The sequence below is a fragment of the Sebastes umbrosus genome, chromosome 21, assembly GCF_015220745.1.
Source record: "Sebastes umbrosus isolate fSebUmb1 chromosome 21, fSebUmb1.pri, whole genome shotgun sequence".
NCBI classification, from domain to species: domain Eukaryota; kingdom Metazoa; phylum Chordata; class Actinopteri; order Perciformes; family Sebastidae; genus Sebastes; species Sebastes umbrosus.
In genome coordinates this window covers 17,535,919-17,562,959 of record NC_051289.1, presented here as the reverse complement: position 1 = coordinate 17,562,959, position 27,041 = coordinate 17,535,919, and the positions used below count along the sequence as shown (strand labels likewise).

Here is a 27,041-nt window from a genome sequence, read left to right as displayed (position 1 = left end):
CCAGTATCCCGTGTAAACGTTGTCCCGATGCCAGACCGCCCGCAAGTATTTGTGACTTCACCAGGCCTGGAGATCGGTGAGCTAACGCTCATCCATAATGTTCATCGTGTTTCACCTGCACACACAACTTCACAGGACCATCACGGGGGAAACGGAGGAGATGGGCCGGAGGAGTCTTTACGTGTTTTATTTGGAAACCCGAGCCCTCGCCGGTAATTGCCCAAAATGACTCTAATCGTAATTGACGGTCTGGCTTTCTACTTTGTCTGCACAAATTTCCAGGATGACGGGGGCTACGGTAACTCTGTTAAAAGTCTGGACGCAGAAACGCACACACTCTTTATCCATCAGAGCAGGCCATAATGTCTGTCCTCCTTTTGTCCTTTTGCGTTTGTTGGGTCCTCTGCCTATGTGCGTGTGTGTGTGTGTGTGTGTGTGTGTGTGTGTGTGTGTGTGTGTGTGTGTGTGTGTGTGTGTGTGTGTGATGATGTAGCTGGCCATTAAGCCAGACTGAGGGGAGGATAGTGCTCCTGGGGGGAGAGGTGGTGATTTCTGGCAGCTGTCTCGGCGTTGACAAGCTTGACGTGTTTCTCATTCTGACATCACACGCTCACACACACACACACCGACACGCTCTCACACACACACACACGCTAACGCACACACACAGTCCTCAGAAGAGAGCAGAGAAAACCAGAGAGATGGAGTGCAGTACACATATTTGGACATTATTTTTGGTCGCTGTTGTTAAACTGGAAATTGTGCGAATATTTGCAACGGTGTGTTTTTCATTTGGCAGCGAACAAAATGAAGTGAAAATGGACTTTGGTTTGTTTTCCGACCGCAGTTTGGGAAGGTCGAGAAAAAGCAGCTTTAGACAAGATGAGAGTTAATCATTTCTAAGTTGAAATTAGATTTAAGTAGTGGCACACCACCAGGATATACTGACTATTAACCCCCTGAGACCCGTGGGATCGCGGGTGACCCCGACCGAATACAGATATCATATGAAACTAGAAAAACTAGGGGAATCCATCGGTAGCAACCATGTCATGTTATCTTGTCGGGAAGGAGGCTAAATAATGCTCCAAACTCATGCTCAAAACTGGCGTGACCGTTTTCAAAAGGGGTCCCTTGACCTCTGACCTCAAGATATGTAATGAAAATGGGTTCTCTGGGTACCCACAAGTCTCCCCTTTACAGACATGCCCACTTTATGATAATCACATGCAGTTTGGGGCAGTATAAATGTGTTATTTTCGCCTATTCTAACATGATGTGTTTGAATATTTCTGCATACTGGGGTTCCTAATCAGTCTTGGAATTACTTAAACTGGTTATCAGTGTAAAGCTGAGACTCTTGTGGATCCAATGAGCATCATGTGTGATGATGTTCATCCCCATAGTAGACATTTCATTGTAGTTTTTTGTAATTTGACATCACTGTATAAAATGACCTGAGGTGACCTCTAGGATAATCACAGCCTCATAAAACTTTACAGTCACAAACTAGAGACTTAGAGCATTCAGAGGATGGATAGCTTTCATAGGTAGATTGACAATAAGGGTGCTCGCCATCTAATCGCCGAAAAATGCAATTCTTGCAGAAATCTCAAAATGTCAAAAAATGTTGATACCAAATCACAGCATGGCTTTTTCTATGGTGCTCCTCAAGGTCTTGGTGTCTTAATGTGGTATTTTGGAGGGATTATTGATCATTTTTATAAATTGTGGAGTGGTAGAAAATGGTTAAATTTAGCAACAAATCTTTGTAACAAATGGTATCAACCCAAAAATTGCTGCAACATCTTATGAGACATAAGTACCCCCTAAAAAAAAGACAAAAAATGGGTCTATTGTGGGTCTCAGAGGGTTAAATATTAACTTTAAGGGATACTTGTATTCATTTCCATTTCATTTTGTGCACTGATGGTGGACATAAAAATGTGAATCAAAGTAGCAAAAATACTTTTTATGAGTGTGTTTTACTGTTTTTGTGTGTTCTGTGCAGAAACAGATTTTCATAGTTCTAAGCACGACGACAATAAAGATCTATTCTCGTGTTTTGGGAAATTGTGTTCCTGGCCGAGGGGTTTGTGCACAGTACCTGGCTCGTGGCCGGCTCCGGTGGCCAGGGCAGGCATGGCTCCTGCCGGCTGCTTCCTGGTTCCCCTCAGGCTGTGGAAAATGGCAGCGGGGCGTCAAGAGTAGCGAGCTCCTCGGCAGCTCTCCCCAGGGACCAGCTGGATGTGAGGACAGGCTTTATGCCATGGAGCCCTGCGAGAGAACAAGATTTTAGAGCCTACTTGCAGAATGGCCGCATGCACGTGTGTGTCAGTCAGACACTGTGTTCTGTGTTCTGGGATCTCGTAGCGACCCGTAGCCATGGATATGAATACATACTAGCAGATATATGTATTTGTGTGTAGGCGAGCCAGCGATTGACAGTCAATGACTCACGTTCACAGTTGACTCTGGGTGTTTACAACCCAACACTTTTTTCCTAAGCTGCTGAACATCCTGCTTTGTACATGAGCCAACATCACCTCACCCGGCGCCCACATATACATGCAACACACACACACACACACACACACACAGCTACCCCACACTTTATTCAGCGTCCAGCGGAAACAAGGGAAACTTTATCCGCAGAGGGGAAAGCAAGCAAGCAAATGCAACAGACCTGTGAGAAATCAAACAGGCGTGGAAAAGCATCGCTTCGTAAATAATGGCGCTCAACTGGAAAGCCAGATAGAGCAGGGACAGGAAGAAAGGGGATGTAGAACACAAATGAAAAGCCTGCGGCTCATTGAAATCTCCTCCCGCTGTGGATGAACATGTGTGGACACACATAGTAGCGTACAGTAAACTCCAGAACCACAACAGGAGGAGAACAGCTAATATGTGTTAATTTGGATAAGACAGAGGAGCTGTAGACTTAAGACTTGGAGTCAGACTTAAATCAGAAAAATGAGGACTTGAGACTTAATTTAAAGGTGACTGGACTGAGACGTTACTCGCTTTAGACTTAACTCCCTTCAGATCTGATTTTACTTGAAACTTTCATCCCGGTCTGTAGTTTGGTAAATCCCCAGAACAAGGAAAAATAATCAAGCAGACCTTGCAGCCACATGGCTTTAATATTTTAAAAAATAAGCTTATAAGGCACTAAAAAGGTCTTGATCATAGCTGTCAATCAATTAAAATATTTAATCACGATTAATTGCATGATTGTCCGTAGTTAATCGTGATTAATCGCAAATTAATCGCACCTTTTTTATCTTATCTTATCTTCTCTCTAGCATTAACACTGACCACACTGAATCACAAGTTTTGTTAATGCGTTAAAGAAATTAGTGGCGAAAACAAAAATATATATCAACGACTTTGAAAGCAAAATGCAGTGTCCATATAATGTCGCCTTTCAGACACCTGAAGGACTTACATCTGGACTTGCAGTCTGTGTAGTAAAACTCGACTTACTTACTTAATAGAGGTTAGAATCAACCCAAAAACTGGATCATGTCTGCTGTAATGTGCCTTGCAAAGTAGGTGAGAGGTTGTCAGAGTTTCAGCCATTGGGACCGTGTACTGGTCTTCTCACTGCAATATGGAAAGGAAGCGGAAATCTGTAGAGAGGTCTCACATCACAGCCCATCTAACTGAACAGGTCGCCATGTACTGTATACTACATTTATTTATCACAGCCTCTTTCAAAAAGGCCACTAGAAACCTGAACAGGCCCAGCTAAGTCCTGCCACCAGCATGAGTGCTTTATCTGAAAAAGGGAGAATGGAAAACAATTAGGTGTGAGCCTTCGGTTTCTTTACAGCATGCAGCTTAATGATCCGTTATATGTCAGCTCCCATGTGCTGTGGCTCAGTCAAGCTCAGTTACCTACACTGTAGAGCCTTGGGGGTCCTGTTAGTTGTTCACTTCACTGGAAGAAAATGCTCAAAATAAACACCGGCAGTGAGATAAGCCACATTCTGTGTCTCCCATGTTGATAAGTGTTGTAAAAACTGGCTCTGGGTGGACACTGAGTCACAGTGTGCTGCGGCTGACTCAGAGCCATTTGGCTGCAGGCAGGGACAAGACACCTGCGCCCTTCCAGCTCATTGGGACCCCCCATCCAGCCGGTTAGACTGTTATCAGGTCATTAATTGGGAGTTATCAGTCGTTATAAGCCTCATAGATGTGGGTCTGAAGGGGCCTGCTACACCCTCTGGTAGATTTTATCACCGATTCACAGGAGCGATCACCAACAGAAGGATTACAAGAAGACGACAGCGACCTCTATAGCGACCGTTGTAACTATGACAGGAGCAAAAGCAGAAGTCAGGCGCTTCAGTTTTACAACGCGTTAGAACTAGGGCTGTCAAAGTTAACGCGATAATAACCCAAATTTGTTTTAACGCCACTAATTTCTTTAACGGATTAACGCAATTTACACTAAATGTTGGTGAGGAAAAACTGGCATGGTCATTTTCAAAGGGGACCCTTGACCTCACCCTGAGTCTCCCCTTTACAGACATGCCCACCAGATGATAATCACATGCAGTTTGGGGGCAAGTCATAGTCAAGTCAGCACACTGACACACTGACAGCTGTTGTTGCCTGTTGGGCTGCAGTTTGCCATGTTATGATTTGAGCATATTTTTTATGTTAAATGCAGTAGCTGTGAGGGTTTCTGGACAATATCTGTCATTGTTTTGTGTTGTTAATTGATTTCCAATAATAAATATATACATACATTTGCATAAAGCAAGCATATTTGCCCACTCCCATGTTGATAAGAGTATTAAATACTTGACAAATCTCCCTTTAAGGTACATTTTGAACATATTACAATTGGGAGATTAATTTGTGATTAACTATGGACAATCATGCGATTCAATATTCTAATTGATTGACATCCCTATTTAGAACGTGTTGCTTTTAAGTTTTGCTTTCACTTTTACAATGTAGTAGGTGTAGCAGGCCCCTACTGACCCACATCTATGAGGCTTATAACGACTGATATTGACAGTTAATGAGCTGATAACAGTCGAATCAGGTGCCCCATCAGTGTGTGGCCGACACACTTCAAGTGTGTCGGCCACACACACTTGAAGCGTGAAATGCTGTGTGCTTCACATCCATCTCAACCAGTGGACCGGAAATTCATTACAAAATGTGTTTTTCTGTAAAGAATCTCTCACTCAGCCCCCGCAGTGACTGATGCACAGGAGCGATTATTTCCTGGAGTTTTGCCCCACGTGTGTACTAACACACGCCGAGGTCGAGGCTCGAACCCGCCAAGACTGCAGCCCACGTAGCTAAAACGCTACCACGCCTGTCTGACATACTGCGATGTGAACTCACCTCAGGGCCCCAGCAGAACCTCAGGCGGGGCCTTGTGGAAAAAGCATCTAGACAATACAGTCCAGAGGATGCCTGAGTGAGCAGGTAAGCAAGCCATTAAGAGCATATCAGAAAAAAAAGATATTTTTCTTCTGGATTGAGATGTACAAAATGTGGTGCATTCATCAAACAGCACTCAAGAAAAGGATTGATTTTCCACCACGAGCGGAGATGTGGGATTCGGGACCCCACTACTAAGTCACGCCAGCACCAATTTGTAGGCCAGGTTTGTCAGTCGTTTGCATGAGCTTTGCGTGAGCATAAAGTACGAACGGAAAACCTGGTGAGTTCAGTGCTGTTCAACTCTTTGTGTACTTCCAATAAAATAGGTTAAGAGGAGCAGCAGAGAAAGGGCAACGGCGCCTCGAGCAGTGACCACAAAATCTCTCCAGCAGGCCGGTTTGAACGGGGAAGCGAACCTAACAGCCACTGGGCTGACGCCAAGAGAACTGACCCATGCTAAATCAGTTCAGTGTTTCACAGTGAGGTTCCGCGGCACGGTTTTGTCATAAGGCTTTGTGATTGGAATGACAGACTCGAGGAAAGACAAGGGACATGAATACCCTTTAGGTATGCCGCGCTGTAATATCAGTCGTTTCGCCTTTTGTTGCGTCCAAAGGGGGAATGACCACATATTCCCCAATCTGAGGAGGGATCCATCTTTCCATCTGAGGAGCTTTTTCTGAGGGCCAGGAAGCATGTCGCACAACCGGGAACACCTGGGACTTTTTAAAAAGGCCCAAAAGGATCATAATAGACAGACTCGAAGAAACATTCCCCCGCTGTCAGAATGCTCTAACCGTGTCTGCTCGGATCACACAATATCAGATGGTCATGGGGTGAGGGGGGAGTAAAGGGACCATGTGGACAAGAGATGGGGAACGCTTAATTGCAATGAGATGTTCCTCCTTCTAGCTCTGACATCTTCGAATGGTTCTGCCACCATCTAGTGGGAACTTTCACTATTGCAGGGAGTATTCACCTTGCCCTAACAAAGACCTGGAGATGCTGTCTGTGTCTGCTCAGTCTTGTTCTGAGTGTGAAACCTGAGGAGAAATCAGTATTTAAAGAGAAAATAGCCCATGGTGATGGATGGATGGATGGATGGATAGGTAGAAGGATGGAAACAGGGAGGTGTAGAAGACTGTTATTCTTCCTCTTTTCAAAAACAAGCCTGTCCGTCCAGCTGGGAGCGGGGGGGGTGGTGGTGGAGCACGGGTGGAGCCGTCTGACTCTCAGCTGGATGTTGATAGTGACGGGAATAACAGAGTCAGGAGGTGAATGACTGACAGTGAAAAACCGGCCATTTTTTAAGCGCCTGTTAACAATTGGAAAGTATGCTTTGAGTTTGGAACTTTATCAGTTTTACTATTCTTCCTCCTAAGGGTGGATTGGACTGTGGAAAGATCACCGTTCAAATCGAAATGCCAAAAAGATCCTCAGAAAAAAACGTGTCATGCTCCAAAGAGTTCCCAGGGTTCACTGGGGTGGAATGGTTCGTGCTGCCTCCGTCTGAACCTGGACGGGAAAGTGCTACACCAGGACACGGCAGAGGTCAACTCTGCCATTCAGCACCACTGAAACCTCCCCGGGGTGCTGCTGGGGTGTTGGGTTTTTTCTGTCCTGGATTTGTCCCACATCAAGTGACAGGAAGGCCAGCTACCGGCCGGGGTTTTTTACTGGGCCACCGTGAACGACACCGATCCTCTACGACGTATGACAGACGCCCATCCAAAGCCACCCCCCTGTCACACCTGCTCTGGTTACAGCTCAGAGGACCTATTTGCTCCAAAGTGACCCAGCAGCTCCGACGTCTGCTGATCCGCTCCAATCTACCAAGCTTGTCTATATGCCGGTCCTCGGTGAGACAATAGAAGATCTATTTGGCAGTCCTGCGTTAACACCTGCTCAGATTACCAATTCTGTACTGTCTGTTGCAACATTGTGAGGCTTTGGTTTTATTGTCCAATGTCAATCTCTCTAATATTGACTCGTAGTGTCAGAAGTCACACTGTGTAAGGTGTGGGTATCTTTTGAGATTTGAGAATGAAAAGTTTCAGTAGTGATGCCAAAACAATATGTTTTGTGGGGGTTTCTTTGTAACAAATGAAGCCAAAGTTTTCAAGTGTAAAATTGTATATAAACATAAGCACACATACACAAACCTTTCCTGATGAGGGAGTATCTGATCAAAGCAAAGAAGATGAATCTGAGTCAGATCTGATAAATCTGACTAGACATTCAATGCCAGCTTTTGGTACTTGATAGAATCCAATAAGACACATTTTAGTTGGAAGGGCTCGACAACAAGGTTGTAAAAATGTAAAAAAACACATGGGAGTGGACAAACATGCTGCTTTATGCAAATGTATGTATATATTTATTATTGGAAATCAATTAATAACACAAAACAATGACAAATATTGTCCAGAAACCCTCACAGGTACTGCATTTAGCATTAAAAATATGCTCAAATCATAACATGGCAAACTGCAGCCCAACAGGCAACAACAGCTGTCAGTGTGTCAGTGTGCTGACTTGACTATAACTTGCCCCAAAACTGCATGTGATTATCATAAAGTGGGCACGTCTGTAAAGGGGAGACTCGTGGGTACCCATAGAACCCATTTTCATTCACATATCTTGAGGTCAGAGGTCAAGAGACCCCTGATGGATTCCAAGTTTCATATAATACCAGTATCTTCTTTATAGCTTTAAAACTGAGCCCATTACAACCTAAAAATCACAAGTTGTATTAATGCCTTAAAAAATGAGTGGCGTTAAAACAAATTTGTGTTAACGCGTTATTGTTGCGTTAACTTTGACAGCCCTAGTGACTATAAATGGCCAACATATTTTTAGTATCGGCAACCAAAAGCTAATTCCTGACAAAATGCCAGCCTGGCAACCACTTTTAAATGTTAGTGTTGAGCCCTGGTTGGTGCCAAAAACCTTTTGGACTTTTGGACACCCCACCGGCTGCACCTTGAAAAATGGATGACCAAAAACCGGTTCAGAGAAAAAAGCAATAAATTGCAAAAACTATCACCTAAATCCACTCTAGAAGACTCATCCTTTTATCTGAGCCCACTGCTACTACTTCATAATCCTGCACCGTGGCACCATCCAAGGCTACTGACCTGCTAAGTTATTAAATGCACAGTGTGTATTAACAGCTGCGTGTTGAAGGGTATACGCTATCTTGTTTTTGCATGTTCTTGTGTGCTCATATAAAGGTCAGCAGAAAGCACACAATCTACCAGCTCAACCAAACAGGTTTACCAAATATTTGTGCTGCGATTCGGTTTAGAAAGATAGAGGAAGACGTGACAGAAGAGACAGAAGAAGAAGAAGAGAGGTTTTACTACCATGTGGAATTAAAAGAAATGAATACAGTTGTTCCTTTTATGGAATGTTCTTTTACTTCAGGCCCCGTTGGTGAGCTGCAGCTTTGGGGTATTGGTACGGGGGAGCTGTGAAGACAGATTGGATGTAAAATCAATTTGTATTTCAGCTACTCTACATCATATTGGCTTGTCGTAACCGCAAAGTGCAAAGTCAGACAGACAGAAGTAGATAGAGTTACAGCCACATGCACACAACCATACATGACACGATCGTAAGAGTATAATTGCAGTGTATCCAACTGTGGTAAAAGGCGAACATTCATTTGCACACAGGCACACGGAGAACTACATTGCAATGGGCTGTGCATAATTGCAGCGTATTAAACCGTGGTGGAGGGGAATGTTCGTCCACATGACATTTTAAAAAACTGAAATGCCGTTACAAGAAAAAAAGGGGAAAGAAAACGATCCCGATGCCAGCGCCGCACACAGGCAGCCCCTTCGTCCTTATTTCTGTTTCTTCCGTGGAAAAACACATTGTTGAATAATGTCTTTCTCCTGCCTCGGCTCAGAGCTGCCAAAATGTCACCACGTCGATTCCTATTAAGCGTGAGGCGCGTGACGCTGGCGGGACGGGGTTGTGTTTTTCAGGCGCGTGCCATACGACTTCTCGTTAATAGCCGTTAGCTTTACGAGGGATTGGGGCTGCTTAAATTAAGACTCAGCGGTGCCTGGCACGGCCGACGCTCCTGGAATGACTGGCTGCTGGTGGAGGGGCTGTAATAACGATGAGCAGTAGGAAGAAGCATATTCATACAACTAGAAAAGCGTATGGAAACAGATTAAGGGGAGCAAATGTGGAATATCAATGAACGCTATTAACCCGTGATGAAGAAAAAAAGTGCATATCAACAGAATATGGCTTCATTCGATGTGAGAGGTTGACAGAGAAATGGGAAAAGTGAGCGCTCCTCTCTTGGTCTCAGGTGGGATATTTTTTGACAGCTCAGAATCAGCCACGTGTTGCTCATAAGCGTCCAGTCTTTCCACATAAAATACATCTGCTTACGTGTATGTACATGTGTGTTGTTTGCACGCACACACACAGAGAGAGAGATATAAATCTGTGTTTAGATCAACCTGTCCTTCCAGAGGCATGAAGTCATTCTCCGCTGTCAAGACGTTTCAACGCACAACTGGCTGGAGCATTTCATTGTGCTTGGAAAAAAAAGGCATTAAAGAGAGATCCATGTAATTTACAAGAGAAATGGAAAGATGTTTCAGGAAGTCAGGGCTCACTGATATGGAAGAATATGAGTCAGAGCCAGGGTTATTTTGGTTACTTTAAACTGAAACTAAAATAAGCAGTGAAAAATATTCTTAGTAAAATTAAATAAGGTACTGCATTTAGCATAAAACATATGCTCAGATCATAACATGGCAAACTGCAGCCCAACAGGCAACAACAGCTGTCAGTGTGTCAGTGTGATGACTTGACTATGACTTGCCCCAAACTGCATGTGATTATCATAAAGTGGGCATGTCTGTAAAGGGGAGACTCGTGGGTACCCATAGAACCCATTTTCATTCACATATCTTGAGGTCAAGGTCAAGGGACCCCTTTGAAAACGGCCATGACAGTTTTTCCTCCCCAAAATTAAGCATAAGTTTGGAGCGTTAGTATGACATGGTTATACCAATGTGATACCAATATCACTCTAGCTTTAATACTCAGCCAGCTACAACTTCCGAAAATCGATTGCATTAACGTGTTAAAGAAATTAGTGGCGTTAAAACAAATTTGCGTTAAAGCGTTAACTTTGACTGCCCTCATCACTACCCAAGAAAAGGAGACGGCATGATTTTTTCCGTCAACTCTTGTGACATCGAACCGCAGAAATTGAACAGACTTGAAATTCCAGGAGATGGCACTGAGCCGCAATTGCTTCACTGAAGTAGCGCGAAGATTCAACATTGAACATCATGGCCATTCTTACACAGTTCTCTAACTGTGTATTTTGTATGTATGTAGCTACATACTTCTGAGACATTATACCTGGTCCTAACAAAAACAAACTAAAACTAAAGTAAAACTAAATAAATAAAAAGTGGAACCAAAGCTTTCTGAAAAACTGAAACTAAACTAAAAATGAGCCAACGCACTCTGAAAACTCCAAGAAAATCAAAGGTGACAGACTATAAGTCTCTAGTAAAGTAGATATGTATTGCAGAATACTACAATGAATGGTTGGTGGCTGTGTCAAACTAACATTAAGGCTTTACAACTGTGCTGTTGCATAACTAGAAATGTAGAGAAAGTAACAATAAAAAAAATCAAGGGTCAAAGTCACTTTGTCCAAAGACCTATTCACAGATCAGATAGATAATATCTGATCTGATCTAACAAGAACAAGATATACTAACACATGTCACGAAGACAACTAGTGAAAAAAAAAAAAAAAAGGCACAAAAGCGTTGCAGGGGACTTACCAGGACACTCTCTTCCTGCAACAGCAACACAGCTTCACACGCAGCAGCGGGCACTGCCACTACACACAAACTAAATCCTCCCATACAGGAAGACACCGCCCACCAGGTGGAACGGCTCACCTGAACAGACCTGAAACTCAAGTTTATTTTTCCTGCCTAAAGGCTCACGGTGCTCCACCCTTTATTTTTTTTGACCTCACGCTACAATTGTAAACAGAAAGAGTGTTTAACAAACGTGGGAAAAATTCCTTCCCAGTATGTTGTTCTAAACATAAAATAAAAACAGCTAAAGGCTCCAGAAGTGTTGCTTCTATCTGACTGGATGATTTTCACTGCATTGGGTCTTGAAACCTGATCAAACATGCTGCACAAGACTTCCTGGCATTTCCCTCTGGTATACACAATGTCCTTCCAGAAATGTCCATATATGGTGGGAACTCTGGTAAACAGAAATTACAATTAACTAAATTAATTAAATGTATAATTAATTACTTATTATATCTGTTTAATGGAATAGCACTAAAACCGCCCACTTACTGTACCTACTGTATCCTTTCAGAGTGTGGTGACAACAAATGTCCACTAGATGGAGCAATCGGCTCACTAACATATCTCCAGTCTACACATAGTGCAGAAAACAACTATTATGGAAAGTAGCAGACAGTGTGCATGGTTGCTTGTGTAAGTGTGTGAGTTTGTGTCTGTCCTCCTCATGACCTCAGATGTGCCTCAGGGTGCCAGTAAAGATGGGCACCAGTAATCCCATCCACTGCCTGACTAAAAACCCAGGCAGGCTGGCAGAAAGGCTGACACATAACACACAGCAGCCTGTTCACACAGACACTAAACATTTCTATTGTAGAATTATATCACAATATAGTCTGACAAATTCAACTATTTTACCGCACCTGGACACATATTGTTCATGCTGGCTCACTGTCACATTGTCAGGGTTTACTGGGACACTTGAATAGAACAGAGGCATTGTTAATGTTATTAGTGACATTTAAAAAAAAAAAAACGGTCATGGCCATTTTCAAAGGTGTCACTTGACTTCTGACCTCAAGATATGTGAATGAAAATGGGTTCTATGGGTACCAACGAGATCCCCCTTTACAGACATGCCCACGTTATGATAATCACATGCAGTTTGGGGCAAGTTATAGTCAAGTCAGCACACTGACACACTGACAGCTGTTGTTGCCTGTTGGACTTGAGTTTGCCATGTTATGATTTGAGCATATTTTCTATGCTAAATGCAGAACCTGAGAGGGTTCCTGAACAATATTTGTCATTGATTGATTTCTAATAATACATATATACATACATTTGCATGAAGCAGCATATTTATCCACTCCCATGTTGATAAGAGTATTAAAAACTTTACAAATCTCCCTTTAAGGTTCATTTTGCACAAATAAAAAATGTGCAATTCATTTGCAATTAAATATTTAGTTATATATAATAATGCATTCGCTTTTCCTACAATGACAAATCAACAATTAAATAAACACTGCACATGATTATGTGTCCACCTCCCAGATTAGACACACACAGTAAATGTGTCATATGTACTGTGGATACTACACACTGTATCACAATAACAGACAAAACACATCATTTGAAGGCGTTAACTTGGGCTCTGAAAAACTGATGTGTTTTATAAAATAAAAAAAATGATTACCGCATTATGAAACCAAATACTCATTAGCTGCAGATCTGCATTGTAGTCTCAACTACTTCCTTGTCTTTAACACCTCTTTGTCCTCCTCCCATCTCTGCCCTCTGGTTCCCATGCAGACACAGCAGCTCTTTGTCTCTTTCTGACCCATTAACAGTGAGAGGAGACCACGGCCACTATCAGTCGCCACTCACACATTCCACACTGCCTCTCTCTACCACACACACACACACACACACACATTCACAGCGTGCGGGGTCGTTGTTAATGACCAATTCAATTAATCCTACACATGAAATGGCAGAATGAATTATCCTATAAAGTCGACAGAAGGACAGGAAGACAGAGGATGGATGGACTGGGGTCGGTGGAGCAAAACACACTTTGCTTGATCAAAAAATATCATTGAAGGGAGTGCTTCTGCTGCTTTACTTAAGCCCTGTAGGACCCAACGTGCCTAAATGAAATGATATTTATTTATAGGGAGGGAGAGGATGGTGCATTAATCCTCTGTGCAAACAGTATATATATTTGATGTACTGTGACTCCACCTTCTGCTGACATTAATTAGATGATGACGGATTGTCAGATGAGTGATTTGAGCTGCAAATAGCAATGCACCTGCAGCGAGAGGCACAGAGAGAGCAGCAGGTAGCCATAAGCCTCACTAATCTGGAAGTCCTTCGAAATGCCAGTGTTGCTGGGTAACCTACATCTACGCCAGATACCGCTGGAGTGAATTGCTCTACCTGGAGCGCTCGGGCAGAGAGGAACAGAAAGAGACAGCTGGTTTTGACAGACGGACGGATGGACAGATGGGATGAAACAGATAAGAAAGCAGTGATGCAACAGACACAGAGGCCAACGGAATAAACACACGGGTCTACACGCTTCTACTACACGCATGCACACCTGCAGCACGTGTTTACAAGACATGTTAACAGAGCTGCAGCGGGAAGTGGAAGTGAGCCCATTAACAGATGCATAATTGATAGAGCCGGTCAAAGGATAAAGAGTGAGAGAGGAGAGAACGAATGAGATAAGAAGACACAAGAGCAGAGACAGGATGAGAGATAAGAGAATGAGTGAAAGAGGGAAAAAAGAGGAGTAGAAATCACTTACTCCCATCAGTCCATCTGTAAGCCGTGTAACATAACCACACTAACGCTGGGTGTTTGGCCCACTTTGGGACAAAAATAACTCTATTTTAGCTTTCACTCATCACCGGACGCTGCCTACCAGCCCACAAACTGTGAAATACAACGACGCAGTCAGTTTTTTTTTGTGGGCTGTCTAGATCAGGAAACATGGGATTCAATAAGCCATTCAGATTTGTCTGTCCTTCCTATGTCACCTGCAGGCTCATTAGAATATACCACCCACAGCTTGAGAACTACCTTTGCAAAGGTGCACCATATTTTTCTCGCAAGCCAATCAGAGCAGACTGGGCTTTTTCAGGAGGGGGTCTTAAAGAGACAGGCGCTAAAACGGAGCGTTTCAGACAGAGGGCCAATACAGGTAGACAGACAGTATGAGAACAATGTGTTTTTTGACAAAAGTAAATATATGATTAAAGATTAAACCCACAATCCCGACCAACTTTACGGTCTTTCAGAGGCTGTAGAAGGTTCACTAGAAAAAATAAGGAAGCCATTGGTACCAACCATGTCATACTAGCTTGTCAACAAGGAGGCTAAATAACGCTCCAAAGTTCGGCTAAACTGGCATGGCCATTTTCAAAGGGGTCCCTTGACCTCTGACCTCAAGATATTTGAAGGAAAATGGGTTCTATTGCACAGCATGGCTTTTTCTATGGTGTTCCTCAAGGTCTTGGTGTCTTAATGTGGTATTTCGGAGGGATTTTCGATAATTTTTATCAATTCTGGAGCGGAAAAAAATGGTTAAATTTATCACCAAATCTGTGTAACAAATGGTATCGACCTAAAAATTGCTGCAACAACTTTTGAGACATAATTGAGCATGGGGATGGCCATCATATACTTCGATCATAGTGTTCTAAGCTCCTAAACACTTTCACAATTTATTTTAATTAATCAATTAATGAATTAATTCATGTTTATTTCTGATTTATGACTAGAACACCTTGACACACAGTGTTGAGCTGCATCTCAAACCAATCTTCAGGTTCCCAGCTTTCAGATGATGTACACCACATCTATGTGACATCTACTGTTGACCTGCTAACACCCCCTAAAGACTCCCTGTACCCCCCTAAAAAAAGACAAAAATGGGTCTATTGTGGTTCTCTGGGGGTTAAAGATTAAACAATATGCATGGGATTTGTCACAGTGTTTTTTACTTGACAGTTTTGATAAAGACATGCTGTGGCTGTTTCCAAGCGGTTCGATTTGCAGCCCAGTCCTGAGTTCTCCTGTGTCACCAGCAGGGCTCCGGTCTGGGCTAAACAGGGAAAGGGGGGAGTTGATGGGAGCTCAGATAGCAGCGCTAGAACCCCGAGACGACCAGAGAGTAGGAGAAGAGGGCCAAAGTCCGATGCCCGGTTAGGTTACACCAACGAAGGCCCAAATAGACATGCTATCGTGCTCAGGAAATAAACACTGAAGTGATAGTTTGAGATGTGAGTTACAGTACTACTAACACAGCCCCTCATCTACACTGTGAGTCATTCTGAGTGTCCAATTAATTCAGGAACAGAGTCAAATCCCAGGGTTCAGTCTCAGCAAAAGTGGGTCAATCAGCAGCCCAGCGAGCAGGTAGACATTCATCTGCATCAGATACTAGATTACAAATCTACCATATAACTGTGAAAGAGCAATCTAAAAATAGGGCTTTTATTTTGTTAATCCCCAGAGTGGTGGCTTTTTGGAAATGCTGCCTTTCACTCGACAGTCCTGGGATCACTTTTCATTTGGGGCTGCTTCCAAAGCTACAGTAAATTAAATCAGGTGTCATTTTCTTGATGCTACAGTGACCTGATATTGTCTGTCTTGTTGCAATAAACTTGTGTGAGGAAAATCCCTTAAAAAGTGTTGTGTAAAATCTCAATTTACTTCAGACAATTGAGATACCTTAGATTACATAGACTGTATTGTAAATAAACAGATATCAATCTGCTCTTCCACACTAATGGTGATTCACAACCATGACGGCAATCTGTCTCCGTCCTGAAAAAAACGACATAGAGGCTCCGTAGTCCAAACCATAGACTGTATATAAGAAGTGGATGTTGTCACCGGGACGTTACCCATTGGTTTGAGGACTGCCGTTTTGAAGCCTCAGGTTTGGCATTTTGGCCGTCAACATCTTGGTTTTTAGATGTCACATCTTGGTTTTTTTTGGAACCAGCAATGACACGAGAGGGTGGAGCTAAGTACAACCAAATGCTGAATAAGACATTTTTAGGCGACCAAAATATTAATATTAACTTTCCACCTTTCAGCCAGAGGAGTCGCTCCCTGCTAGCTGTTAGAAAGAATGCAAGTTTAAGGCACTTCACTTTTCAGACCCGGAGGTAGCCCACTGGTCCAAATCAGGATGGCAAACTTTATTACTCCTTTCAACCTTTACAAAGGCATCGCAGATCCACTTCTTCCATTCTTACCTTTCACAATAAAAGCCCTAGACATATACAGTACATGTAATATTTGCAGGCAAGTATTTTGCATTTTCGTGTCACGCCTCCGGTGTGTAAAGGCCCTGAGACCTGGGACTGAGAGGGAATGATGACCTAACCTTCATGTTTGGGCTTGGAAAAAAAGGCACAAGTCACCCTTCCTGCTGTGACACACTTGTATAGCGACTGATAATCCTGGTGCTAAGCTGCTTATGATAGAAAACAAACAATTACTAGATGCCACCCAGCTGGCGGTGTGGCATCATATTTACTAGAGACTAGATTCCAGAGCGATAAATAGACGCCCTGCAGACTGAGACTGTGTCCGTTCAGAACAGTACAGACACTGGATTTAAGATACCTGATTAAGAAAAGGACGTTCAAGCAGAGCATTGCTTTGTTTCACTCTCAATAGTTGTTTCATTTGTGCATTTAGGAAAAACATTTATGAATAATGAGTAGAGAAGGGGAAAGGATGAAATCATGTAGCCACATTTGTGGTTTTCCTGTGGAAAGTGGCTTTTCTCACAAACAAACAAAGAAAAGACGGATGAAATGGGTTTTTAGCCTCACAATGACACCACATTTATCATCCAGTAATCAAATCCTTTTGTCTGTTTAAGCCAGGGGCTACCATGCCACCCACTGGAGCCACTTCTTCCTACGAGCCAGCACCCACAGGGCACAGTCCTGTTCTTCCTGCCCAGCACACAAACACAGGTGTAAATCAGCCGGGGTGACGGCTCTCCCATTCGCACTGTTACTCACTCTGGCAGGAGAATTCCAAACCGCTGAGCATCCTCAATGCTGCCTCGTCTTCAATCACTCTCCTTCAGCCTCCCACACAGAGCCCAGAGACAGCCCAGGCCTCTTAAAAAGCAGTTATGAAAGGGGCAGGTTTAAATGATGTCTGTGCTTGTGAATAAAGGAGAAGTTATATATATAAAAAGAGAAAAGATTTGTTGAATACCAAACGTTGGCCCGGGGAGATTCCACAAAGTGAAAAACAAACCCAGTGCAGCCTGTGCTCTAAAGTATTCCTACCATTTGGTGAGAAACAGGGGGTTTTCCTGGCTCCGAATGGGGCTTTGGGCGTGGTTATGCATGACAGTAAGCATGATCAGTCGAGGTAAAGTAAAGGCAATGAGTCTGTGTTACTTTGACAGAAGTCTATGCATTTTCCTCTTTTTTCTGACCATTTTGATAAACAAAAATGTCTGTAATGGTTGAGTAAATAAAACCCCAATTAAAGCTTCAGTAGGCAGATTATTTTTGGCATCACTGGGCAAAAATTCCATAATAACCTTTCAGCATATTGTAATTCAAAACTAGACTTCTGCACCTCCTCATGGCTCTGTTTTCAGGCTTTAAAAAATCCAGCCCGTGTTGGAAGACTTTGACCAATCACAAGTCATTTCAGAGAGAGAATGTTCTTATTGGCTGTTCTCCGGGTGGTGGGCAGTGCTTGGTATTTCCTCAACTTATCACAACATGGCTGCCGGGTCACAAACTTTCTCATTTTACAGCTAAACAGTACACTACAAGATGTTTCTGAAAACATTTGAGGAGAGAAATAGGCATTACAGTAACAGAATATTGATTCATATTTGATCAGCGCTGCCTAGTTTGATTGTTTGATCGGAGTTCGCGAGTGATTGACAGCCAGCTCTCGTAGGCGGCAGTTGGATGGCAGACTCCAGATCAGCTCTGACTGGTTGTTTTCCTCCGGTCTGTGAAATCTTGCAGATGCCATTATAAGAGCACCGGAGGACACAGAGGCACATGATTTTTTTCAGATTATTGGTCTCATGCACTACTGTCAGGATATAGTGAACGTTTTATAAAAATATATTTTTTTAATCATATTTGCTCCATTTCTACTCACTGTAGCTTTAACATAAAACATATGTATTTTATTACAACATTGGAGGTTCACCCTCCTGCATGCCGCCACCTACTATTCCGCTAGCTATGTGGAGATGCCAGAGGAGGAGGGAACAAAACAACTCTTGACTACCGTTAAAATCACAGGGAGAGTCCAGTACAGCCTGACTCCGGACAGTAAAACTGAGATCCCATTAGCGATTCAAACGAACCAACTATGATGACCTTAGTTAACCCGGTGTTGTTTCCTACACACTGACCAGGGTTCGGAGTCTCTTTCCTCCTTCACCCCGCAGCAGATGAAGCCTCTACCACTCTGCACCCTACAGTATATTCTTCACGTGTCCATTCCCCACTCTATGTGGACATATGATCCCTTAGAGAGTAATGAAGCAAGTCCTCGAGGTGACCCAGACCTGACCCCGACCAGGACACACAGACACAAAGACAGATGGGCTGCAGCAACCAACAGCTGAGCCCCACACTGCGCCTAATGACACATGGGAAGCTCAAGTGTATGTGAATGCAACCTACAGTACGCAACTCTGCGTAGTAAGCACAATCGCGTGGCAGATGCTCCATCATAAATTGAGGAAAGCTGGAAAAGCCAGACATCTTCTCTTACAAGATAACTGCTGACAGGAATGTGGAGCACATTTTGACTTTCAGTGAAGTAATTAGCGATTTTAAGACCTTATAGTGCCATGTTAGTAAATGTTCTTGATAGCGAGGTAAAAGGTTTAACAAGCTGTTATATAAACCTACAAACCTACATCACAGGTGTTAGCAGACCACCAACATCAAGCACGCACTACAGCAGTCAGCCAATTCCTTTTTCTTAAAAGTCCTGTGATGCACGCAATTATGTAACACCTCGCTCAGCGTGAGCTGTGTAAAACACAGAGAAGCTAAAGACACTGATGCAAATCCTCTTAGACATTTACATGAGCTTTAATGAGATACCTGTTGACATGGAGACTATTAGGTTAACACGCGCTAGATAATCATTCAAGCTTCGCAGGCTAAGCTGTGCTGCGTGTGGTATTGTTCTTAGAGCGTTACATCATCAGATGACACTCTATACCGGGGTGACGGTGTAAAGTGACACACGAGAGTTGCTGCGGAGTGTGTGTGCATGTGTCTAACAACATTATCAATTTATAATGACCCTGTATGAGAAGAGATTAGTTGTGAACGCCATCATAATGCTTAGTGTTAAACTTGTGTGAACATGCTTCATGCAGATGAGCTGGATTCATACTCTACAACTTCACTCGAGCCTATAGGTCCATTCTCACCCTCACATTCCATCACTCAACATGAAGCTGCTGCACATACTGGTGCTTTTCTTTATCTCCACATTGCATATTTGCACTTGGTAGACTATGGCTGGTTGAATGATATGACAAAATGGAATGCAAGACAATAAACTTGAGATTTTGACATATACTGCAGTCAGGGCACCAGACTAACTTTTGACATTGGTTGCACTGGTGCGCCTAATTTTTTCATTTAGGTGCACGAGCACAATATTTAGGTGCATCCAAAACATTTTACCAAGCCTTTTGGCACTGCAATAATACATTTTAAGCATTACCTTTTTGGGCAGTTACCATAGCCTACACATTGGTAATTTCTGAAGACATTATGTAAATGATTGTTAACAGGAATAAAGGTGCAGATAAATGTTTTTTTGAGTCAGATGAGGTCATTTCCGACGAAGATCTTGGATCAGAAGGGCGCTGGAAGAAGGGAGTCCAAGGGGCCATTTTTGGTTGCACATGCTGGGCAATAAGCTGAAAAAGTCCTAAAAATATAAACTTAAACTAGGCAGTGTAAACCTCACAACAGTACTCAACACTGATTACTGTCAAACGTTTATTAAAAGTTCATCAATGTAACTTGAATTAAGATTGGAACAGAGCTACAGCAGGAATGTTATATGTATATTCTACATATAAGCTTATATAATCGGATGTAATCACCAACATTTTGATTAGTAACTGTTTAAAATTACATTTATTTTGTAATTGAATTACATAATTTCATAACATTTAACTACTTACTCCTCAATAGGGATACACTGATCCGACTTTTTCAGTCCTGATTCCGATAGCGATACCTGGACTTTGAGTGTCGGCCGATATCGAGTACCGATCCGATACCAGTGTTTAATTAATAAACTGCATGCCTCACTGTGTGGAAGTGGCTGGATCAGGCTTGACTTAAAAATTGCGTTCCTAACTTTGTAAAACAAAATGTAACAAATAAATACATAGATACAATTTTACTGAATTGTATCAAAATTAATACAATTTGTACACCTGCGACTTGGTAAAAGAAATCTTCAAAATTAACAGGAATTACAATTCAATTGTAAACCTTTTTAATGCGGTAACAAACTTAAAAATTCCAGTATGTATATTGTATACAAACATAGAATAGAATTGAATAGATCGGCCCCATTGTCACCGATACCCGATCCAGCTATATGAGTGAGTATCGGCCCGATATCGGTACATCCCTACTCCTCAACACTGCTTGTAACTTACTCATCATATTCAGAAATAGACAAACTGTTACCAGAAACAACAGAAAACAAACATGTCTATTATGAGGCGGCAGTAACTTCCTTATTCCCAACCAGATGGAGAAAGGCTGATGAAGCAGACGGCGAAAGGTGATGAGATAGTGTGTGTGTGTGGGCAGCTTTGCTGGTAGCTGCACTAAAGCTGCTCCTCTGGGTACAACAATGCAACTGTCAGCCAGGCTGCTATGGTCCGCATAGCACCCGACTGGCACAACAAGAGCTGCCAGCAACCATGGGATGGGACAGGGCAGGAGCACAAAGATGGATCACCATAATGCAGACCAGAAACACAAATCCATAGTGGATGTCTCTAACAGGGCTAACACACTTACAATGATGGAAACCAAAAACAAAACGCAGCGAGCTGAAATGACAAAGCAGATAACGGCAGAGGTTCTTCGTGGATACGAACTGCACCCTCACATTTTACATTTTTACTGTATTAATTGAGATATTTTCCAAAATAAAAGTCCCTAGAAGTGTATGATTCAACTTTTTCCTATGGTCTAGTGTTAAAAAAGTTAATAAAAATCGCAATACATATCGAATCGGCACCCAAGGATCGTGATAGTGTCAAATTGGGAGATCGGTGAATCGTCCCAGCCCTAATGGAAATATGTCCATGACGTTATCCCTCTATCATTCACAGTCTGATGATGGTAAGTGTGTGTAAGAGAGCGTGCGAGTACTTCTGATAATCCTTTCAGCACATCAAAGTGTCAAGATTTTATTACTCCCAAGAGGTTGGACACGAACACACACGCCTCATGAGCAGATGGGATGGATCTACAAAACCAATCCCGACAACTCCGTGTCATAATATATACAGACAGAGAGTGTGACCTTGAAGACTGCAAATTGCGAGACTGCAACACAGCATTTTCCATTGCAGAGCAGTGTTATTCATACACAGCCTATCAGGAATGGAAGAATCATCATAGCCATCCCCTCCTGGCACAGTGATAGCAGCCATAATGGAGTGTCAGCGATCAGCACCTCCCAAATTACCAACACACACAGATCAACCTGCAGCCTGATACTGTGTGTGTGTGTGTTTGAGGTCATGGGGGCGCCAAGCCCTCCATCTTACCAAATCGTATTCACTCTGATCGCTCACCCTGATAGAGACCCTCACAGCCGCCATTACAAAGTCATTAAACTGTGATTTTCCCTCGTGATAAGACATGCATTGAACTCAGGAACTCATACATGAGTTCAGTATGAAGCGATGCCAACTGCAACAGTTTTAGAGTTAGAGTGAAGATACTGGCATCATATGAAACTTGAAAAACTAATAAACCCATTGGTACCAACCATGTCATACTAGCTTGTCTCAAAGGAGGCTGAATAACGCTCCAAAATTACGCAATTTTTTTTTAGCAAGGAAAAACTGGACGTTTTTCAAAGGGATCCCTTGACCTCTGACTTCAAGATATGTGAATGAAAATGGGTTCTATGGGTACCAACAAGTCTCCCCTTTACAGACATGCCCACTTTATGATGATCACATGCAGTTTGGGGCAAAATTTGCATGCAGTATAAAATTGTTATTTTCTAAAATGGTTTATTTCTAAGCTAAAAAAAAGCTGTTTGTATGCAGTTTAGCGGTTTAGCTTAGTTTGCCACGTGTCTAATTCGATAAGTATTGCAATTCTACAAGTATTGTGATTCGATATTACAATTTATGTTCTCTTTTTTAACACTAGACCATGGGAAAAAGCCATCTTGTACTTTCTAGTTTCAGCTTGCTGCGGTTTGCAGCGGACTGTTTTGGTTGACGGATACGGAACAGATATGACGTCACGTCACTCAGACTACAACAATAAAGGCGGTAACTTCCTTCCACCTCCGCATAGACTAAAATGAAGCAAATAAATTGATTCTGGCATTGAAAAAATGTATTTCAAAATCGTAAAAAAAAAAAAAAAAGATTGCGATACATGGGTGAATCAATTTTTTTTCACACCCCTACTGCTGCTGCTCAGGAAACAACATTTAGCTCTAGTTCTGAATCTAAAGACAACCAGGTTGACATAAGTATAGCTAACATGCACACTTCAATGTATTTGTATTCATCGCAAGTCATAACGTCATCGCAATACTGAACACTGATATTGCACATTGCAGATTTTCCTCTTAGGAGGCAGTGAAACATAACGAGTCTCCGGTTATCTCCTTCCAATTAAAGGGATTGACGAGGCGACGAGTGGGGCTCCGTGGTAAAGACTTTGGTCTGTTTTTAGAGTCAGGGGAGCTTTAGAGTCGGGTTGCAGGGTATCGGGGTTAAACTAAAATGATGATGGGGTTGATGGTGGTGCTGTGGCTATGTTTGTGTGTGCCCTCCTGGTTTTTGATTATAGATAAGTGTTAAGCAGTAACTCTAGATGCTCGGGGCGGGGGGGGCTCAACGGAGCCTGTCAGAGCAAGAAAAGGGGATTACAACGTGATCTGAACATCTATTTGGCTCCATTTGATTTCATACTTGTGGACTCAAGATCAGACAAGAGGCGTTGATGTTGCGTCACGTTGTGTGTTTCTGCAGCTTTTGTGTGCTCGATGAAAATCAATTCCTAATCTTTTTTTGGAAGCAGAGCAACATAGCTCAGGTAATGGCTTGTAAAAACAGGCCTGCGTGCAGCAGGTTATAAAAATGTTTCGCTTTGATTTGCAGTGCCTGCAGCGGGATAAAATGGGAAGTTCTTCACTAGATGTTGAAAATAAAGAATGGCTCGGATCCACTGAGGGACACAGTATGGCATGCAGAGACTTCTCTTTGCATGTTATACACCTACCGCTGTTATTATACTGGGGCTGCAACTAACAATTATTTTCTCTTTTAATTGGTCTACAACATGTATATAAATAAATATTACAAAGTTTCCAAGAGTTCAAACAGTCCAAAACCCAAAGATATTTAGTTTACTGGGATATAAAAAGGAGAAAAGTTGTAAATCCTCACATTGGAGCCAGAGAATGGTTGGTAAAAAATTACTTCTAAGATGCATCGAGTATCAAAATAGTTGCGGATGAATTTCCTGTCGTCCGATTAATCAATGAATCAATAATCAGCTCTATATTATATAGATATTTCTCTGGCACATTACTGAGATAAAAGCTGCAGGAGGGAAGTACTGAAAAAATTGGGATACTGACTAAAGATTACTGTATGAAATGAGGCTTTGAGCTTCCATATCAAGCTCTCTTTTCTTTCTTTCTTTCTTCATGTGTTTAAATGAGGTGCAACGCAATGAATTATTTCGAAGACTGTCCAAAAGTCTTTAAATGATTACCTCATCTTGCCCCTCTCTATGAACATCTTTAGCCACTTTTGCCCCTCTTAGTCGATTAGTCACCTAATCGGTCCTTTTGGTCTTATTGGACTAAGATTTCTTTAGTAAATTAGTCATGTTTTCATGCTTTTTCATGATGAATAACCTACTTCCAAGAAACATATGAGCACATCTCTGATAAGCAAAAGAGTTAAAGTTGTGCTTTTGTGTGATTCTTTGTGGAGAAACTCAGTTTCTCAGATCTGTCGATTAAATCAACTAATCGATTTGTCGACAAAATCATGAGTGTTGGTCGACTTTCTTTGGTCGAGTACAGCCCGAAGACAGACGACCCTTCAGACTGACTAGGTTATTTAAAGCACACGCTAGCCTTTAGCGTGTGGGTCATTTAATTCTTGAATTCATATTGGGTTATTGCCCCTCGTGCCACGATGAATCCAAAATGACTTAAATAAATCTACTAGCAGAACTGGGCACTTGAAGGAGTGTGTTTGTTTACTCATAGTTACTACGACTCTGGACCGCCAAGAGCTAATCTCCCAGACACAAACAGCACATTGCTGCATGTTTCATCATAAGCCTTTCTTTCCTGTGTTTGCAGGGAACCACTTTTACTGCTGGTAATTCTGCCCTCCTGAGAACCATGAAACAAAACCAACAACGGGCGAGTTGTTACATGAAATTAGCAGTTAAGACCGCGAAACGGCTGTCTAGTTTCGGGAGAAAGACAAACAAAGGTGTTTACGGAGAGATCAGCTGAGGTTCGTGGAAAGTAGCTCGACTGCTTTCTGTTGCTGGGAAAGTGAATTCACCTGAGGCAGGGAAGAGAACAGGAAGATCCGGCATAAAAAATGTCAGGAAATTAATTCTCTCTCTCTGCTTAATTATTGTATCAGAGGGCCTCCTCCTTTATCCGTCAGCTAGCTCTACCAATTACCACATTCCTCACAGCGTGCTATGCAGTACTCGGACATGTTAGACTGATAACTGGGAATGTGTGGGTGTGTGTAACCCCATTTCCTGGCCGGTACCACTAATCATTTTGCATGGTTGCTAGGAAGAGCAGAGTAGGCATGAAGTAGGGGAGGAGGCATAAAGAACAATGGCCCGATTGAGCATCACAGTGGGCGCCCCAAACTATAAAATGTGACTCACCTCATTTAAATATCATCGGTCCAACAATGCACTGAAAAGGGCCATCACGGCACTTTACAGCGGATGAGTGTGTGTGATTCTGCTTGAATTAAAGTTTCAGACTTTCTATTCGCTGTTCCTGTAATTGAGGTAATTTGCCTGCAGCTCGTTTCAGCTTCCCTCCCCGGTCACTTCCATCAGATGCTGGCGTGTTGCCGGAGCTGAAAGAATATTTTGTCCGCCCAATAATGATCCTTATTGTCTACGACAGCTTTTCTAAGTGGCTAAGCAGCAGCTGTCAGCAGCCTGATAATAACATACAGTATGCACACACAGTGGGGAGATAATCTAACGCACACCTCTCCATTAATTCTCCCTGCCTCTCCACCTTCATCACTCACTCTGAAGCGCTCCCATCTCTGCTCTACACCACATTCCACACACACATACACAACGACATACAGCCGGCACTTCCTCCTCCACTCGAGCAGAGAGGTATCGCTTTCCACCACAGCCTGCCTCTCATCTCGCTGCTGCTTTGTCAGTGAAATCGGAGACACGGGGAGGCAGTTTGTTAAGCCTGGAATAAAACATGAAACTTTCTATAAGGTTAAAAAAAAAAAAAAGTATTTCAAACGTTCATACGATGTAGGACTATAAGGTTTAATGTAAAAAGCACAGCGAGGGAACAAACTGCGTGATTAAATGTGGGTTAATCATCAATTTCCACCCTTTAAATGCTTAATCAGGTTAAGTTACAAGGTTGTAAGGTTAAGTTCGGTGGAAGTGAACACCACATCAGCATTAGGAGGAACTATACCGTCCAACACAATCCAACTACATTCTGTTATTTTATACAAACAACTTTACTCTCCACACTGCGCTTCCTTAGGTCCTGAGCAATACACCTGCCTGTATCACCTGTATCTTGCATCACACACCCAAGTCGCAGTAACTCGTGGCCAGAAACTCCAGTGAAATACTCTGGTTCATGGGAAAAAACACCATGGACAGACTTTACCAACTTTACTGAAAAGGGCCCCAAACAGCTCTAGATTTATTATGATGTTTAGATATGAATAATATTGAATTATATTACTATTCTAACTCATTGTACCTGGAAATAACAAAAGGCCCCAAAGCACTTAAAAAATATGCAACTCAGCTGTACTTACTGTGTGCTTCCACTTCAGAGGAAAACGTTTTAGTTCTACATTTACCTGACAGAGAAGGAGAGGTTTGTGGATGGGAGTAGCAGAAAAACGGATTTTAGCCACTTAAAAAAAATCCATATCAGTTGAAGTGCATGCTATATTTAGAATATTTTCACCGCTTTACTTCGCCATCAGACGGCCCTTTCTGACAAAGGGACTGAAGCCATTATATTGTGGTTTCAAGAACAGACCAGACTCCATTCACAAAAAACAGTCGTATTACCTATCTAAGTTACTGTATTAACAGTAACACACTGACGCTGATGCTAAAAAATACATACTTTGACCAAATTTTGAATGTTGGGGTTTGAATACATAAGGAACACCACTGGGAAGCTACAGAATGATATAAAAACCTCAAACTCAAAAATAATGGACCTGCCCTTTAAGTTCATTGTGCTGATAATACC

General features: G+C 42.4%; 1 protein-coding gene across 3 annotated transcripts in view; it reads right to left on the bottom strand.

Annotated features, from left to right (window-relative positions):
• The window catches only part of mpp7a (membrane protein, palmitoylated 7a (MAGUK p55 subfamily member 7)), a 163,878-nt gene that overhangs the window by 119,127 nt on the left and 17,710 nt on the right, over positions 1–27,041 (bottom strand). For all 3 annotated transcript variants that reach the window (XM_037756946.1, XM_037756947.1, XM_037756948.1), the window contains exon 2: positions 2,108–2,277. In XM_037756946.1, the coding sequence (XP_037612874.1) occupies positions 2,108–2,144 (37 nt within the window). In that variant the 5' untranslated portion in view covers positions 2,145–2,277. The remainder of the gene's footprint in view (positions 1–2,107; positions 2,278–27,041) is intronic.